Raw genomic sequence first — 19,188 nt, forward strand, 5'->3', positions numbered from 1 at the left:
CTATTTCATTCCGAAGAATGACTATGTTTTCCCGGACAATAGTTAAGTTTTTCTTGGTCTGAGTGGAGAGCTAGCTATGCTGAACTTGTTGGCTGACTGGTCTAGTGGCACCAGCAGGCATGACCCTGTCAAGGCCGTTTCTAGAAGGACTAGTAAAAGCATAGGCGTTCTCTTGTTTCTTTAATCTAAGGGATGTAAGTGTTGCTGGACCTCGCTTCCCGGGAGCACATCTACATCAGGGCCTAAATGTACCAGTCTGCAGCTGGGGTAACAGGTGTAATACCTTTGGGGCACGCAAAGTAAGTGTCTTCAAGGCTATTGTTCTTTTAACTGGTCTGGTACAGCCTTTTTCACTTCCCATCCATTGGGCTTATGACCTGAGCAGGCGGTCCTGTTAAACACACTCCTTTTGTGTTGTTAGTCAGTCAGGCTTTGGTTAATCATTCACACTGTAGTATAAATAACCTGGCTTGTATGTAAACACACTGAGTAAACACAGAGTAGTATGTAAACACACTGAGTAGTCCTGACAGCAAATGAGCTCATGGCTGACATTTACTAAAGCCAGCATTTTAAGACATGCCTTTCTCAGGGGGAGGGCTTTTTTGTTTTGTTTTGTTTTGTTTTTTTGTTTGTCCACACAGGGTTTCTCTGTGTAGCTCTGGCTATCCTGGAACACACTCTGTAGACCAGGCTGGCCTCGAACTCAGAGATCTGCCTGCCTCTGCCTCCCAAGTGCTGGAATTAAAGGTGTGTGCCACCACCATCCAGCTATGACCAGTATTTAAGGTAAAACCAACACCTCTCCTCAATCCACAATTGGTTTTTTGTCCTCTGACCACTTGTCCATAGGCTGTCACTGGCTGCGGCCATCTTCACAAGGAATCACAGTCTGTTTTTACTGGTGTGGACAGTTCCATCGCAGCATGAGGAGTGCGGAGGGATGCCCGTGGCTGGACCATTCCTCAGTAGAAGCACACTCTAAGGTGACAAGGTTGCTCTCCAGATTAATTTATGTCACAAAGTCAGCTCTCTGAGTAAAGGCTGGCTTGGAGGTATGTCCCTGGGAAGGACACACAGAAGCAGAGTAGGTGCTGAGCTCATGTCTCTATTCTGAGATTGTTAAAGATGGTCAACTGCAGAGGACAGTCTGGGTCGGCTCTCATAATGCACTCAGTCCTGGGTCTCACAGTCCCCTTGGCCACTTGGACCCTAGAAAACCATCAGAGGTATGCCCTTCCCAGTTCCAGAGACCTTTGGTGAGCTGAGAGACCACAGAGTGGCCACCTTTCTGGACCAGCTGGGGTCAAGTGAAGAAGATCTCCTTAGATCTCTCTAGAAACGTTGTGGGACTCTTTCTGGAATAGTGCTCTGGCACCAGTGAGAGTGGGAGTGAGGAGCAGTCACTGGTGGACCCAAGCCAGGACCGCTCCTGAAAGGCTTCCGTGCTCAGTCTAGTTTGTACTCTCAGTTTATATTCTAAAGCCACAAGGTGGGGTGGGCAAGCACTTTACGGAAGCTTACCTGCCAGTCAGCAGGTTGTTAAGGGCAATGACTCTGTCCCAGGTAGCTGGTGAAGCCGTCCTTGGCAAACAGGCAGTGCAAGCAGTGTTCTAAGTGAGTCACCAAACCAACCAATAAATCAATAGTTAGTAATTGGTCATTTCTACCTCATTCTATTTCAAAAATTTCAGATTGGATTAGGAGAAAGTGTAAGATAGATAGTGTTAGGTCATTGGTGTGAAGCATAGGGCAAGGGAGAAGAAAGTGTACTTGATAACTTTGTTGTTTTGTTTTGTTTTTTGAGACAGGGTTTCTCTGTGTAGCCTTGACTGTCCTGGACTAACTTTGTAGACCAGGCTGGCCTCGGACTCACAGCGATCCGCCTGTCTCTGCCTACTGAGTGCTGGGATTACAGGTGTGTGCCGCCACACTCTGGTGTGAACGTATTCTTAGATGCTTAAGAAGTTTTTTGCTTCACTGGTTTTTTTTGTTTTGTTTTGTTTTGTTTTGTAGGGTGGGGGTGAAGGTGGGGGAGGTGGTCTAGGTGTAGGTGCTGAGAAGCTAACCCAGAGCCTAAAGCAATCTTGACAAGTCCTCTACCTCTGAATTACACAGACACCTGGCGAAAGCTTGGACTTTTACTTTATTTTGGAAAATGACCAAAATTTCTCTGACCGTTTTTTCTCTTTGCTACTTTTGTAGAAGTAAAGTCTAACTATAGGGCTGGGAAAAAAAAAATCTCTGTCCCGGACTCTCTCCAAAATGCATTGCTTTGACTCTGGGTACTGGATAGAAGGGAGAACACCTGGAATGAGAAAGAAAATTTGCAACTGGTCAGAAAACTAATGTTTTCAAATCTGTCTTCCTGACTGAGACTTGTAAAGGGCTGAATTTGAGCTTCCGACTGGTTGCTAGGCTGACTAAAAAGTAATACAGGCTTTTAGGGTCTTTTCCTCTCTTTCTCTCCCTCTCCTCTCCCCACTTTTAAAAACTATATATATTTTTTTATTTTTGACATGGAACTTTCTACTAGACCAAGCTAACCAGGAACTCACAGAGAAACACCCCTGCTTTGGAACAGTTGGGATTAAAGGTGTGTTCCACAATGCCCAGTTTGGTCTTTACTTTTTAATGGCCATTTTCCCTTAGAAGGGACACTAAATAGTGTCTAATACATTTTTACTCATCACACTGAAGGGTGGGGTGTACCAGTGCCTTCGGGTAGGTAAAGCCAAGGATGTTCTTGTAATGGGCAGGACAGTTTCCTATCACAAAGAAAAACCGTGGATGTTGAGAGAACTTGACGAGGGTCAGAATAATGCTCAGCATCTCTAGCGTGAGACCCCGCTCTTGGAGACTACAGACACACACAGCACCCATGAATCCGTAGGCCAAGGTAGTCAGACCTGCTCCCAGTGACTTTAAAAGAGCAGCTCCACAGCCAACTCCCACCTCCTTTTCACTCTTACTGGAAAAATAAAAATAAAAAAGATTCGGCAGCAGATGATGCAGATACACCCCCAGGGTCAATGGTCCCACATACTTTAGTCTTGTTGAGCTCACTTCTTCCTCAGCTGGTTTCCGTGGAGATGGCTGTACTGGTCATCTTCCCGATCCTTGAGGGGCTGAGGAGGACAGCGGCAGCATCAACTCATTGTTCCATCCTTCATTAATCAATGGTCATTAAAGCACGGTCATTGACTATTTTTATGAACAAAACTTTGGAGTGAGTGTTAGGAGCCAAAAGAGAATGAGGGGAGGGAGGGCCTGTGTGGAGTTTTTTAGTGTGTCTTTCTCGGCCGGCGTGTTCTTCAGCTTTTTCTCACTAGATCCTCACCCTGGTCTCTCTCAGTTCTTCTCTTTATTTGCCCCCATGCTATCCCACAACCATTCTGTTATGTGGCACGCTGTTAGTTGCTTCTTTTTTTTGTTTTTGTTTTTGTTTTTCAAGACAGGGTTTCTCTGTGTAGCCTCGGCTGTCCTGGACTCACTCTGTAGACCAGGCTGGCCTCGAACTCACAGAGATCTGCCTGCCTCTGCCTCCCGAGTGCTGGGATTAAAGGTGTGCGCCACCAGGCCTGGCTCTGTTAGTTGCTCTTTATTCCCTACAGTAGCTTCCAAATCATTTGCCCCCAATTCCAAAGATCCACCCTAACCAGCTGCAACGCTGTTTCCCTCGTCCCTGGCGCTTTACCTGGTAGAGCTGTTCATTTTGCAACAGGGTCTGCTTGTCTGAAGCTGCACACACAAAAAAAAATAGACAAAAATATATATATTCAAAGACAGAATGGCAGTCAATTGAATTATGCCCACAATGGGATTCTCAGTAGTATAAGGACCATCTGCATACAAGAACATGGGCTGCTTTTGAAAAGCAGAAGAAGCTACACACAAAAATATGAACCCCACAAATCCATTTCCGCAAAACTAGAACCAAGCAAAACATCTCTGTGTGCAGAAATCCAGATAGTGTTCCTGCTTGGGGACAGGAAGTGGCTGGAAATGACTGTCAGTGAGGCTTCTGTGGTACTGATAACACTCTCTCATGCCAGGTGAATGAATACATTTGTTTTGTTAATTTTTTTGTCTGTATTCTTGTGACTCACTTTATTTCATTTTACTTATTATTTATTTATTTTTGGTTTTTCCAGACAGGGTTTCGCTGTGTAGCCCTGGCTATCCCGGACTCACTTTGTAGACCAGGCTGGCCTCGAACTCACAGAGATCCACTTGCCTCTGCCACCCTCTGCCACCCTGAGTGCTGGGATTAAAGGCATGCCTGGCTTAAAATGCCTTTTTATCTCAGGCCAGAAAAATACGCTGGAGTAATAAGAAACATCTTTCTTTCCTGTCCCTCAGAGGCATAGAGTCATCAATTACGCACATTAGCAATATGCACCAACTCAGTCTCCCCCGTTGGGTCTGTTTTGATAAGGAAGAAGCCAAGGGTCTCAGTTGGCCCGACCTCTCAGCTAAGGGCATTCTTTTTCTTCCTTCATCTTCCAGGACCTAGAAATGATCTTAGGGCTTCACGCATGCCTGGAAGTGTTTTACACTGAGCTACATCCCTGGCTTGTTTGTTTAGTGAGACAGAGTCTCATGTAGCCTGGACTGACTCTGAATTCACTATATAGCCTTGAATGACCCTGAGCTTTGGACCCTTCTGTCACTACCTCCCAAATACTGGGATTACAGGCTCATGTCACCATGGCGAGTTTTATTCACTGCAAACAATTGAGTCCACATCTGGAAGCAGGGTAAGCACGCGCTCCACTAACCGAGCTACGCCCCCAGCTCCTCCCTCTTCTTACGTAGACCAGGCTGCCCTCAAGTCTGTATGCAGCTGAAGACGACCTTGAACTTCTGATTCTCTGGCCCTGGTCTCTTGAGTGTTGAGACTGTAGGCATATGCTATCACGTCTAGTTTATGGCATTCTGGGGGTTAGGCCTTAGGCACCCCGCAAACTAGATGAGCACTCTTCTAACTGAGGTCTCTCTCCAGCTCCTAGCCCTTTACAGATTTTGTTTTAAAACAGAGTATTGCTCTGCGGCCTTGCCAAGCCTTGAACTCGGGGCCCTAGGGACCTCAGCCTCCTAGGGTTACAGGCATATATACATCACATGTAGCTTCTTTTACCTCTTGACTGGCGAACTCCATCCTGCCCAGCAATGAAGTATATACCAACAGCAAGGAAGAAAATGCTGATGATTTCAGCGAAGATAAAGCCGGATATGGTGCCTACATTTAGCTTAATGCAGTTCTCACACACTGTGGGGAACAAGGCACGGAAAGGGACAGACCTCTTTTAGGATGTAAGGCATTCTTGCATTTTTTTTTCTTTTTCCTTTCTCCTGCCCACTAGCACTAACACCTCTGGCCTGGGTGTTCCTCTTTGAGAAGTCCCAGGGAAGCCTAAACTCTCCTATAGTCAGGAGCTAGGTAGAGTGGAAGGAAGACCTGGTGACCACTCTTAACAGCCTCGCCCTCCTCTAGCTGCTCATCAACCCCAGGCCTTCCTCCCTCCCCCAGCCCCCAGCTGATTTTTGCTGTAATCCATGAGGCCCACGCAAGGGTTAAAAGCAGGTTGTACAGGGCTGTGCTTTCTCAAGAAACTGTGGGGATGTTAGTTTAAAGAGCATTAACCCTAGATGAATAGAAACAGCTCCTATTGCCATAGATCTTTGCTGAGCATCTGTTCCCCCTCATCCTGGATGGTAAGCCCACCAGAATTGGCAAGCCCTACTGAATCCCCAACAAACATAGGGAGGAGTTACATACTTCTATAATACACTTGGAGCAGCTTTGAGTTGCTCTTCGATCCTCCTCGACACTGATACATGCCTCGAGGGTCTTTGGCACTATTTCCTAGATTCAACGTGTTTTTAGTTGCATTTGGAAGACTTATTACGCTGCCGTCTTTAAGCCAGATAGTCTTGTCTCTGAAGTCACAAGTCAGAAGTACAGAGCCATCTCCTCGACTGTCATCCACTTTTACCAAATGGTTTGCTGGAAAGGGGAAAAGTTGTAGTTTGGTTAATGGCCTTTGGAATTGTATCAGGAGGAGACCATTGGAACAGTGTTTCCTAGGTTTTGGTTTGTTTGTTCTGTATTTTCGAGACAGGGCTTCTCTGTGTAGCCCTGGCTGTCCTGGAACTCATTTTGTAGACCAGGGTGGCCTCGAACTCACAGAGATTCTCCTGCCATTGCCTCCCAGCACTGAGACTAAAGGTGTGTACCACCACTGTTGGCTTCTCTGCTGTTAATGTGCATGTAAGTCACATGTGGCTCAAGCTAGAATTTCATTTGGTAGTTCTGGGGGGTGAGATCTGTTACTAACGGTGCTCCTGGGTGATGCTAACACTGCTGGTTCAGCTATATTTTGAGACATGAGTAGTTACTAGGGTCCTGTTTCTACTGCAAGAAGCAGATAACTCATTGCTTAGGGCTAGGAAAGCTGCACAGAATGGCTCCCAGCAGGACATTGATTTGGTTGACAATGGAAATGTTGGATCTTTACCTCTAACCATCTCATCTTTTCAAAACTGCTCCCTTTCTAAATTATGAGATTATTGATTTTTTTCTTTTGTTTGTTTGTTTGTTTTTTATTTGTTTGTTTGGTTTCTCTGTGTAGCCTTGGCTGTCCTGGACTCGCTTTGTGGTCCAGGCTGGCCTTGAACTCATAGAGATCTGCTTGCCCCTACCTCCCTGAGTGCTGGGATTACATGCATGCACCACGGCACCCAGCTGAGACTATTGATTTTTAAAGAATGAGTGTGTGTAAGTGTTTGTATGAGTGTGTGTCACACATATGTACAGGTGCTCACAAAGGCTAAAAGAGGGGGTTGGATGTCCTGGAGCTGGGGCAACAGGCAGTTGTGAGTCATCCCGTGTGGGTGCTTGAAACTGAACTTAGGTCCTCTGGAAAAGTAAGATGTGCTCCTGAGACCGCTGCTGTAGGAAGCCATGCCTGTATGAAGTGCCTCAGAATAATAGAGAGAAACCGTTTCTCTTACCTTGTTTTGACTGGGCCCCAGTACCTGGAAAAAACAGAAGAAAGATAAAAGATCAGTTAGGCATGGAGTAGTTCTGATTGGCCAGCGTATCTGCATGGTCATTTGAGGTCAAGATCAGGAAAGATACTAGTCCATGGCAATGTTTGTATCTGTGTTTCTTTCTTGGATGTAGCCTAAATCACCAAACTGAGTTAAGCATGACTGTGTTTGGTCTTTGTCCTACCTTTCTGGGTGGAATTCCTTCCTTCCTAAGATTTACCTTATTTTCAGTTGTGTGTATCTGTGTGTGGACGTCAGAACAAGTCTATGTGTGTATGAGAGTGCTGCTGCTTGTGTTGGTCAGAGGCATCAGATCCTCTGGAGCTGGAGTTGTAGGAAGTTGGTGCTTAGATGCTGGGAACCAAACTCTGGTCCTCTGCAAGAGCAGAATGTGCTCTTAACCACTGAGCCATCTCTCCGGGCCCTCTGTGTCAGAGTTTCTAAACTTCTGGGATTTCACAAGGGATGAGCTCAACTTTGTTGTTCATAGTAGGCTCTTGGCTACTCTGACTTTACACTAAGGCGATGCAACTTTGTTGTTCATAGTAGGCTCTTGGCTACTCTGACTTTACACTAAGGCGATGATTTGGGATGAGGCTGGTCAAGCTGTACCATTTAGACCAGTGGTTCTCAACCTTCCTAACGCTGCAATCCTTTAATACAGTTCCTCATGTTGTGGTGACGCCCCCAACCATAAAAGTATTTTTGTTGCTACTTCATAAATGTAATTTTGCTAGGTATGAATCATAATGTAACCATCTGATACGTGACCCCTGTGAAAATGTTGCTTGATCCCCAAAGGGGTTGAGAGCCACAGGTTGAGAGCCACTGATCTAGAGGATTAGGATTTTGAAGCTGCTATTAGCCCTGGTGCTTACCCAAATGCCTATAAAAGATGATAAAAGACTCCATGGTGCATCTTGTATAGTTTTGTTATCTGTAATGGATTGGGACTTTGCAGTGGTGTAGCAGTTTTGAGGCTACTCACATTCCTGCAACTAACCCCTCACAGAGAAACCCTGTCTTGAAAAACAAGCAAGCAAGCAAGCAAACAAACAAAAGACTTATTTTCTGTATATGAGCATATGCTTGCACATGTAGATGTGCACCATGTGCATGCCCAGTACCTGTGGAAACCAGAAGAGAGCATCCCAATCCCCTGGAACTGGAGTTAAAGACAGTTGTGAGCCACCTTGTGGGTGCTGGGACTGGAACCTGGGTCCTCTGCAAGGGCAGTAAGTGCTCTCCAATGCTGAGCCATCTCTCTGGCCTCTAGACAGATTACTTTCTCTAATCTCTAAGAGAGCACGGCGACTCTTCCTTCTACTCAGAGTCAACAGGAAAAGGGGTGGCAGGGACTGTGGACATTGTCAATGTTTGCATGTCTGAGTGGTCTCTTGAGAGTCAAGAGTCTGTGTGGCTAAGCATCCAGTTGCCTAGTGTGAGCACTGAGCTCAGAGGGCAGAGGCCTCTGGTGGCCGAGGTGGACTCAGGGTTGGCTGTTTTGTTGCTCAACCTGGTACCGGTTCCAGAAGCTTCCCTCTGGCTTCATTATTGCCCTCTAGCTTGTGTTGTCTCGTTCTCTCCATTTCCTCTCAGACTTCTCCGCTCTTGCCATTTTCTTCAAGTCTCCCACGTAGTTTCTGCAGTTCTGAGAGCAGCGCTGTAGCTGTGGCCCTGTCCTTCCGTTTCCTGTGTGATTACAAGCCTGCCCACGGCGAGAGCCCCTGCACCTGCGTTCTGCCACTCTCACTTGGTAACGCTGCCTTCTCTGTGCGCCCTGCACTCTGCCCTCAGCTCCTCCCAACATCTACTCTAGACCTCTGTTCTATGTATCTCCATCTCCTTTAGCTAAAAAAAAAAAAAAGTGTTCACCTATTTCCCTCTACCTCCTATGCCTTTCATTTCAATTCCTCTCCCCGCCCACCCCTTCCCCCCCCCCCCCCCCCCCGAGTCTGGCATCCACCCACACCACTCTACTAAAACTGTTTTAATCAGCCATGATCCTCATTTTACAAATTTAAAATGTAAATATATTGTTATATAACGGGCTATGTTCAACATTATATACCCTGGCTTTTGTTGTTTTGAGGCTGACCTAGCATTTGCCCTGGAACCTCCTGGTCTCCTCGCCTCCACCTCCTGAGTGCCGAGTTTAGATGCTGCTAATACCCAGCAAACGTTTCACAGTCTTGGTTCCTCACAGCTCCATCCTCTGGGCTTTTGTTTTTGCTTTTTTTGTTTTTGTTCCTGACACATCAGAAAAGTTGTTTCGTAGTTTTTAAGAGTTTTTGGTCCTTTAACTGGGTGTGGTGGCTTATGCCTATAGCACCAGCACTTAGAAGGCTGGGGCGAGTGGATTGAATCCTAAGTTGGAGGCCAAGCGGGCCTACACAGTTAGACTCGGTTAAACAGGAGAGGAGAGAGGAGCATTGTGATGGGTCTGCATCTGCAGGTGAACGTGCTTTCTTCCAAGCTTGGTGACCTGAGTTTGATTCTAGGGTCCACAAAGAGGAAGGGGAAAACAATTCCTTCAGGTTGTCCTCTGCCCTCCACATATGGACCGTGGCACCCACATACACCTTCATACTTAAACACAAAACAGACAGACAGACAAACAAATAAAATCACTTTAGTGACTTTAGCTTCTGTCAGAGTATCGTATCCAGGTGCCAGCCTCATTGGTCTGCTTCCTGTCAGATATTTCAAACAGGCATCCCTGTGCTGCAGCTTGTGCTCAGCATCTCTGCACTGAAACTGTCTTGCCAGTGGCACTCTGAGCTCTTGAGAACAGAGGGGCTTTTGTTCTTCTTTTATTTTCTGGAGTCTCAGATATCTGGATCTCACATTTATCGACCAGTTAAGCAGCTTTGTAGACAAATGTTCCATAGGTCCACTGTATTTACCTTTTTCTCCTAATTTCCTTATCTGCTCCGTCTGTCTGTGTCTCTTTGTCTTTCTTTGTCTCTCTGTCTCTGTCTCTCTCTCTCTCTCTCTGTGGTGTGTGTGTGTGTGTGTGTGTGTGTGTGTGTGTGTGTGTGTGTATCTAATTGACCTGAATGTGATTTGTTGAGTTTACCCTACGTACAAGAAATTTCAGGGCTCCATGCACCCCTGCCCTCCTAGCACCTAGCACTGTGATGACGAGAGTGTGCCCCCACACTCTTGTTTTCAGCAGGGGACTAGGGATTGAACTCTTGGATGGTAAACACTTTACTGACTGAGCTGCACCAGTCCTTTTCCACGACATCAAGCCTAAGATGGCGGCGATGCCACCCTCTCTTTATCGAGGTTAGCCCTCTAGGCCCCCAGGAAGCTTCACTTTCGTTTCTCCTTCTTTGACCTCTAAGAGGACAGATGAAGCTGGCTCCAGGTTAATTAGAATTCCAATAACCCTGCCTCCCTGGTCACGGCCTCCTTTCATGAACCTTCCCCATGCTGTCAGACGTGCGAGTAAACTCTTACCTTGAAGAAGAAAGATCACCAGAATGAGGCCAGCCAGAACCTTCTCCTGCTCCATGTCAGTTTCTTTCCTTCTCAGTAGGAGTGTGGAGCGACCCTTAGCTGCCAGCCTCCCAGCCTGCCTATGCAGCAGCTAGCCTGGCTCCACCCAGCATGCTCTGAGCTGGGTCTCGGAGCAGAGGCAAAACCCAGTGCCTCCTCCTGCCCCCTCCCCCTCCCCTCCCCCCTCTCCCCTCCCCCTTCCAGTGGGAGCCCCAGGGGCCCTAGCAGGGATGCTGATGCACAGGCACATGTCTTATTTCTGTTTTGTTGTTATTAAGGCTTGCAGGGTGGCAGATGGCAGAGAGTGAGAGCGAATGTTCTAGATTCCCATTCAGAAGCCCCGTACCCCTAGTAGGATGATGACTGCCCTGAGCCTTTTCCTTCACATGACAATGTGTCCCTGCCTCTAGTTCTTGCTAGCACTGGACTTGCCATTTGATCCCAGAACTCATAGATTTAGGCAGGGCTTTAGGTGTGTGGGGCTGGAGTTCCAAAAGGAAAAGCAATTTAGAATAGACCTTCATTAAGAGAGTTTTGTCACTTTTCTTTTGAGAATATCAAAGTACTACCCATTGGAAGAGACTAGGTAGGTCCACCGCAACAGGACAGCGAGTTTTTCTTGGTGCATGACCTTGGGCTATTTCCGGGGTCGCAGAACCTTGTCTCCTTCAGCTAGTCAATACATAACAGAAATTCACAGAACTCCTATGTGATGCCAGTCTCAAAACATTGTTTTGTCTCCAGGCATATGACCTTCTGGTTGTGGCAGTGTGGAAAGTTTCAGATCGCCACAGCCTGTGCTAGAGAAAGTCTATATTGTCCCTAGACTGGCCAGAAACAAGGAGAACTTCTAATACAGGTTGGGTAATGGGGCTCATAGGGTCTCCCAGTGGATTTGAAGAGGCACTTTCTCGTTTGTGAGTAATTGTAGTTGTGTTGTTGATAGAAAGCCCACATTTTTCTTCCTTTGTTATCAGTGGTCCAGGGAAGGCTGTTCTAAATCTCCATATACCTCCTAGAAGTCAGAATGAACTTCCCTCACATTCTCTGCTCTGCCTCTGCCTCATCCCAAACCCCCCACTCCAGAAAGAGCAATTTGCACCTGTTTCCGTCTTTCTCCGCCCCTAGCCTACTCTTGCCTTGACAACCTTCCACCATCAAAGGCAGAAGGCAGAGAGGCAGATGTCTTCTGGTTCCTCCCCCACTCTTCCTTTCTCTGAATACCCATGAGTCTGTTAGTGGAGGCGAGTGCTCACCCTGGCTGATCATTCTGTGGCTTGCCTGTATTTGTTGGATGAATTCTTCTGGAAGATGGAACGGAGCGGGATTCTGACTGGTCTGATACTGGCTGCTTTTCTCCCTCAAGGTAAGTGAGGCATCTTCCGTTGTGTGGAGGAAGGGGCCCGAGAAGGACATTGTCACTGGAAGATGAACACTGGAAAGTGCATCTCAATGAGAGAATAAAGGGGGCAGGGCTGGGGTATAGGAAGCATGCATTTGGCTTTGACCTAGTCCAGTCAAGGCTCACATTGGTCTTGATGGTGCCTCCCATGGTCTTGGACCAGACATCCTAGGAAACAGTTCCATTTCACGTATGCTAGGTCTAAGACTAGTAATGGAAGAAATTATGCCCATTGCACCTTCTAAGACACATGGCCTCTTGGAGTAGGATTCTTAGTCATGTGATTACTGGGAGCCACAGATCAGAATTTAGGAGCTGAGTGGGACGGACAGATGGAGGGCATGTTATATTAAAGTCAGTAAGTGCCAACTCCTCCCAGTTTGTTCACTGTTAAAACAGAAAAGTGGCCTGGGTACATAATGCAGGGTAGATCTCTAGGAGTGCAAAAACAAAAACAAAACAAAACAAAACCCAACCAAACCAAACGAACTCCAAAATAACCCCGGAAAGCTCACATCTCAGGAACTCAGCAGTCTCAGGAAAACCAGGTCAAATGGTCACACGCCGAGAACTGTCCTTGCCACTGGAGATTTCTAGTGGAAATCTCCAAGGAAGACAGGGCTGTAGGAGGAGAGCTGTGTGCACCTGTCTTCGCTAGCCTGCTCATATATACTCCTGCTTCAGAGGCAGGGGCAGCCATTTTGGAGTTTATCTGGAGGATATTCTTGTGTTCAAATTGGTGACTAAGCGTGAAGGTCAGTGACACACAGACGCCATCTTTGCCGAGGCTGGAGGTAGACATGGCAGCTGTCTGGGAAGGACCACTGTGCTCATTTCTGCTCCTGCAGCCCCTATAAGACTTGACCTATGTGGAGCCTCAGGGACAGAGTTGGTGTGTGTGTGTGTGTGTGTGTGTGTGTGTGTGTGTGTGTGTGTGTGTCTGTGTCCTAGCGAGCCTCTCCTTACCCTGGCAGATACTAGGGCAGAGGCAACAGAGAAGGAAGAGGATGAGGAGCTGAAGTGAGAGAGTTGCTGGCTAGGAAGAGGAGCCAGAAGCCTTTGTATAAAAGGTGCAATCGGGGGCAATCGCCAGGCTAAGAACCTCTTTAGGCTCTGGGGACCCCGGCAGCCTAACCGGTGGTCTGAACTCACTTTCAGGAAGGTTCTTGGATCAGCTCAGCTTCATGGCTTTTTTTTCTCTTGCTCCCAGGTCCCTCAGGATCTGTGTCCTAGTTTGAATTCTGTTGTTGTAATAAAATACTTGAATCGAAAGCAACTGCTTGTACTTCCAGGTCAGTCTGTCACTAAGGGACATCAGGGCAGAAACTCAAGCAAGAGTGCAAAGTAGAAACCATGGAGGAATGCTCTTTCTGGCTCTTTTGCTCGCTTAAGCTCATATAGCTACAGCTTTCTTGTCTTTTTTGTTTGTTTGTTTGTTTTTTGAGACAGGGTTTCTCTGTGTAGCCCTGGCTGCCCTGAAGCTCTTTCTGTAGACCAGGCTGGTTTCGAACTCACAGAGATCGCCTACCTCTGCCTCCCGAGTGCTGGGATTAAAGATGTCTGCCACCACGCCTGGCTGAAGCTAGCTTTCTTAAACAACCCAGGCCCATCTGCCATCCACAGTGGTCTGGGCTCTCCTGCATCAGTTAAGATAATCAAGACAATCCCTTGTAGTCATGGCCACAGGGCCAATCTGAAGAAGGAGACCCTTTAGTTAGAGACTCCCTTCTCGGGCCACTCTAGGGCAAGTTGAACTGACAGTTAATTTGGACAATCGGTTTTCTGCTTGGACTCAGCCTCATGTCCTCCATGGTCCTGTAGTTCCTGGGGATTCCCTCTGGTCGATTTTGCTTCCTTCACTAGGAATCATATCCCTTTACTACACAAGTGGTCCATAAGTACACTCTTCTGCAGAGTGATGGGTGGGCCACATACCAGGGAGCTGCCTCTGAAAATGGTGTTTTCCCTCTTAGGAAGCCCTTTCAAGATACTAGTGACCGAAGATGAGGACCAAGTATTTGTGAATTGCAATACCAGCATCGTGCATCTAAAGGGAACGGTGGAGGAATGGATGGCAAAAAATAAAACACTGAAATTGGGAAAAGGCATCCTGGACCCGCGAGGGGTGTATTTGTGTAATGGGACAGATAAGCTGGCAAAGGAGGTGTCTACTGTACAAGTATATTACCGAAGTATGTGCCTCCTGGACCCAATGGGATGAAGTCACGGGCCCTCAGAATGTGAGACTATTCTGGCTAAAAGCCAACTATGGTGAACCAATTTATTCTCTAAACAAACCAAGGGTACTCATGGTGGTACGAACCAGATTTGTCAGGGAGTGCTTCAGAATGGGAGACAGAGCAGTAGGGGCTGGCTTGGTACTGCTGGCTTGGAGAGGAGCTGGGTCCACTCCTCAGTCTCACAAAGCTGAAGTTATGCCATGTTTCTCTCCAGCAGTTCCTTGGGATAAGGGTGGAGGTGGAAGTTGGCAGGTCATCACCCTCTCACTGAAGTGTGTCTTGGAATGGAGAGCCTAGGGTCTCTCTGGGATCATAAATGGCTCCCTGACCTTGAAAATTTCTCTTTCTTTTCTTCCCAACAGTGTGCCAGAACTGTGTGGAGCTGGATTCAGCCACTGTGGCTGGCGTCATCATCACTGACCTTATTGCCACTTTGCTCCTGGCTTTGGGAGTCTACTGCTTTGCAGGACACGAGACTGGAAGGCTCTCTGGGGGTTAGTTGAGGGGGTGTGTACGTGTGAGTGTGCAGTCTGTGTGTGTGTGTGCCTATCTGTCTTTCTGTGTGTGTCTCTGTGTGAATGTTTCTCTCTCTCTCTCTCTCTCTCTCTGTGTGTGTGTGTGTGTGTGTGTGTAAAATTGAGCTCATGAACTGGCTGAGGGACGGAGATGGCGGTAAGGCTGGCTTCATCCGGGAGTTTCTCTTCTCTGGCAATGTCTTAGGGACTTGTTCCATAGGGTGCTGAAAGAACGTGTATGTCCGTGATGCTCATGCAGACTTCTGAGGATGAGGGAGAGTGTGACTGGCTTCAAAGCAGTATTCGTATGTGTCATCATCTAACCTTTCCCAGCGTTTAGTGATGCTCTTTCCTTGCTTCTAGCTGCTGACTTTCAAGCCCTGTTGAAGAGTGAGCAGCTGTATCAGGTAAGTCCCAAGGGAGGAGACAAGAATGGGAGACAGGAGTGAGGTCTAAGAGACCTGACAGTAGGGCTTGTGAGATGTGTGGCAAGTCCTGTCATCCCTGGATGCCTGGAGAAATCAGGTACGGGTGCTGAGAGGGCTCAGATGTGACTTGATGTTGTGCTTTTTTTTTTTTTTAAATCTCAGCCTCTTCGAGATCGTGATGATGCTCAGTACAGCCGTCTTGGAGGGAACTGGTCCCGGAACAAATGATTTCAAGACTGGGGCTTCTCAGAGTACCTTATCAATTGTGCCGGATCCCTCTGTGCCCGGCTAATAAAGATGTGTTTTTTCCTTCAGTCAGTATGCGACTGTGTTTTTCAAGGCGTGGGTTGGAAGTTGTCCTATCTTGGCTGGGACTTTGCTCATCTGTGGTCTCCCTTCAGCATTTCCTTTTCTCAGTCCCACACGAGCAGTACGGTGGACAGCTTTCTGTCCATCCTGGCCTGGTGTTTCTAGCCCTGTGGGCTTCCTGTGGGGAAGGTCAGAGACTCTCCTTCAGCTGTATGTTGGTTCCAGCCCGTAGCATAACAGCTTTTTCAGAGTTTTGCAGCCTTACCACAGCTGAGGACAGGCTGCTGCCCTGTTCAGAAGCTGAGCCACAAAGAAGTTTCCGTGACATCACAAACGGGGGTGGTAAAGCACCAAAGTGTGTTGGGACACCCTGTGTGTGGTGGGTTGGTGGGGGTGGGGTGGAGTGGGGGGGGGGTGGGAGCAGGAGGGGAAAAGGGAGAGAGAGAACTGCTAAGAATTCTCTTTTTAGCCCGGTGTGGTGGCACATGCCTTTAATCCCAGCACTTGGGAGGCAGAGACAGGCAGATCTCTGAGTTTGAGGCCAGCCCGGTCTACAAAGCGAGTCCAGGGCAGCCAGGGCTGTTACACAGAGAAACTCTTTTCACCGTGTGTGTTCTGGGGATTGAACTGAGGTCATCAAGCCTGCAAGTCACCTTTACCCACTGAACTATCTTGCCAGACACCCCCCTTCCACCCCCTCTCCAGATGAATTTGAAATAAAGAGCATAATGAACTCAAGGTGTTTCTGGCAGTGCTGGCCTGTCTCTCACCGTGCAAATCCATTCAGCTTTGGTCCTGAAGACACAGCATTTGCTCTAGGCACCTGTCTGCTGTCAGGCCACTCAGCACCAGCGAACATCGGCAGAACCGCCTTGGCTCAGGCTTGAGACTCCTGTACACACACAGCCTCCTGCTGTTGTAGAAACAGGGTGGTTTCATATGAAAACAAAGGCTTCCAATCTTTTCCCATCATCCCTCAGATGCAGGCATCAAATCAGCACATCTAGGTAACTGTGTTAGAATGCTTGATTTTCAAGTTGCCTTGAGTTCCTGGTTGAGTTTCAAGAACAAAAGTTAAGTGAAATTTGGCTTCAGATCAGGACAGAATTTCCAACAAATTTTGAAATGACCCTAAGCATACTTTGCTATTTTGTGTTAACATATTTATGCAAAGCAGTATTCTCAGCATTGGCAATAATACAATTTAAAAATTGGAGGTTGAGTTTCATGTAGCCCAGGGTAGCCACAACATATTATGTAGCTCTGCGTGACCTGCAGCTTTCACTTTTACAGTGTTAGAGTTACAGGCACATACCACTGGTTTTGCAATGCTGTGGATCAAACACCGGACCTCATACACGCTAGGCAAGCAGTCTATCAATGGAGTTACATTCCCAGCCCTAAAAATATAAAAATATTAAAGAAAAAAATAAAAATCTTAACTCTCAAAAACATTGATGATGTTTGTTATAAAAAATGAGATGGCACACAACCTATATGAATATGGGGAAATTTGTTTGGGGGAGAAAGGAAGGGGAGAAGAGTTTAAACCTGAGTTTGCCATGAGGGTAGAGAGACAGGCGTGAGAGAAAGAGAAGAGGGGTGCCCTTAGAGAAAGTGCAAGAGAGAGGTGCAGTAATGAGTGACATGGTGGGAGGCCTGCCCTTTTATACTCTGGCACACACCTGGCTGTGGCAGTTGATGACATCATAGGTTGCCAGGCAGCCTGGAGGCAGTCTGTGAAGTTGCTTATATGCTAACAATGCTACATATCATTTAATATAAAATATTCAACCAAGATCAGTTTTTGTTTTGTTTTTCTGAGACAGGTCTCGCTATGTAATCTGGCTGTTTTGGAACTTGCTCTGTAGCTCAGGCTGGCCTTGAACTCATAGAGATCTGCCTGCCTCTCAATCTTTAACCTCTGCTGAGATTAAAGGAATGCTCCCTCCCACCTGGCTCAAGATTTAGTTATTTTTTTCAGAAATAAACAAGCATATTCATCTTTCATCTTAAACTAAAGACTTATTTTTCTTTTTAATTACGTGTTTGTGTCTGTGTGTGTGCGCCTGCAGAGGTCAGATCTCCCAGAGCTGGACGTATAGGTGGTTGTGATTTGCTTCAGGAGGATGCTGGGAAGCAAATTCAGTTCTTCCTCAAGAGCAATAAGTGTTCTTAATCACTGATCTAGCTCTCCAGCCCCTCATCCTTCACCTCTAATGTGTGTGTGTACGCACACACACACACACGAATTGTTTTAATTTTTGTAATTAAAAAACATTTGCCAGAGGCAGGAGATGGAGGCCAGTCTGGTCTACAAAGTGAGTCCTTACAGCCAAGGCTACACAGAGAAACCTTGTCTTGAAAAACCAAAAAAGCAAAGCAAAACAAAACAAAACAAAAAACCCCAAACAAACCAAATACCAAAACCAAAACCAAAAACCAACCAAACAACCAAACAACCAAACAAAAAAAAAAAAACATTTGCACATGTCACACCCACACATGCAGAGGTTAGAGGACAACTTTAAGAGCTGATTCTTCTACCACGTGGGTTCTGAGGAATCTATCTGCAGAATTGGCAGTGTACTCCTTTACAAGTTGAGCCACCCTGCTGATTCCAAGAATTGTTTTAAAATAAAAGGTTTATGATTTATTGTCAGGAAATATTTGATCTATATACCTATTTTGTATATCTATTTACCCAGAGTTGTGTAAACATTTCTTAAGCAAAAAAGATGCCTTGAGTAGAAAAAAAATGTAAGAGGCGCTGAAATATTCTCTTTATTATATCATGTTATTCGAGGCTCAAAAATTGTGGTAGCGAGCGGTCTTCTTCTCACCTGGTGGGATTAGCAGTCAGAAGACCATTTATGTAAATTGGTTTTCTCCTACCATCTAGGTCCTGGGATCAAACTCATTGGTTTTCTCCTCCCATTTAGGTTCTGGGGCTCCAACTCAGGTCTTCAGGCTTGGTGGCAAGCCCCTTCACCCGCTGAGTCATCTTGCCGGCTCCAGAATAAATAAACTGTCTGTTATTCGCTTTGGATCAGGGCTGTGTTTGCACTGACACCTTCCTGTCCTCCTTGACACAGCCTCTGCCTTCATCCTGTTCTACTTTGCCTCCTCCATCCCAGGTAGAAAGTGGACTCTGGATTTCAGCTCCAATTCCAACTCTTCCATCTTTCCATACAGCGGGAGGTCACAGGCGTAGTGGGGAGTTGTCAGAGTGCGGGGGTTAGAAGCAGGGCACAGCAGTGTACACCTTTAATCCCAGCACTTGGGCGGCAGAGGCAGGGGGATGGATGTGAGTTCATAGGCCAGCCTGGTCTACAAAGTGAATCCAGGACAGCGAAGGCTACACAGAGAAACCCTGTCTAGAAAAACCAACAAAACAAAACAAAACAAAACAACAACAACAACAATAAAAACCCACCTTGGAGTCAGGCAGCAGCCCTGGCTGCTAATTCTAGCCCTGCATTTCACTATGACAAGGGCAAATGACTTAACCTATCCGAGTCCACTATAGAAGGGCGATGACAACATCTATCTGTGGAGTCTCTATAAGGATGAAATGAGGTGATACCTATAGGGCTAATGACAACTTCTAGAGTGTAGTAAATGCTCAGTAAACACCAAATGTTAATGCTTTTGTCATACTGAACTATGCATATCCTTGACTGGATGAGGTCAAGTCTGCCACCCTTGGGCCAGCCTGCTTATTAGTAGTTGCT

The 19,188-nt window shown here is 46.7% G+C and overlaps 2 protein-coding genes across 3 annotated transcripts; one reads left to right on the forward strand and one right to left on the reverse strand.

Annotated features, from left to right (window-relative positions):
- Nucleotides 1-2,128: 2,128 nt before the first annotated feature.
- CD3G (CD3 gamma subunit of T-cell receptor complex) lies at nucleotides 2,129-10,692 on the reverse strand. Of its 2 annotated transcripts, none has more exons than XM_084784288.1 (7): nucleotides 10,522-10,692; nucleotides 7,018-7,041; nucleotides 5,846-6,010; nucleotides 5,141-5,272; nucleotides 3,698-3,741; nucleotides 3,047-3,128; nucleotides 2,129-2,308 (listed from the first exon to the last, which is right to left on the reverse strand). In XM_084784288.1, exons 1-6 carry the CDS (start codon nucleotides 10,574-10,576, stop codon nucleotides 3,063-3,065), a joined length of 486 nt encoding a protein of 161 aa, XP_084640414.1. In that variant the 5' UTR covers nucleotides 10,577-10,692; the 3' UTR covers nucleotides 2,129-2,308; nucleotides 3,047-3,062. The 2 variants fall into 2 exon arrangements, with proteins under 2 accessions (XP_084640414.1, XP_084640413.1); XM_084784287.1 differs by having other exon boundaries at nucleotides 5,783-6,010; nucleotides 10,522-10,690.
- A 1,022-nt stretch (nucleotides 10,693-11,714) lies between these two features.
- On the forward strand, nucleotides 11,715-15,459 carry CD3D (CD3 delta subunit of T-cell receptor complex). Its single transcript, XM_084784289.1, has 5 exons — nucleotides 11,715-11,926; nucleotides 13,936-14,154; nucleotides 14,565-14,696; nucleotides 15,081-15,124; nucleotides 15,308-15,459. The coding sequence occupies exons 1-5, from the start codon at nucleotides 11,872-11,874 to the stop codon at nucleotides 15,371-15,373; spliced, it is 516 nt and encodes a 171-aa protein (XP_084640415.1). The 5' UTR covers nucleotides 11,715-11,871; the 3' UTR covers nucleotides 15,374-15,459.
- Nucleotides 15,460-19,188: the final 3,729 nt, after the last annotated feature.

This window comes from Acomys minous (genome assembly GCF_964271855.1).
Source record: "Acomys minous genome assembly, chromosome: 5".
Lineage (NCBI taxonomy): Eukaryota > Metazoa > Chordata > Mammalia > Rodentia > Muridae > Acomys > Acomys minous.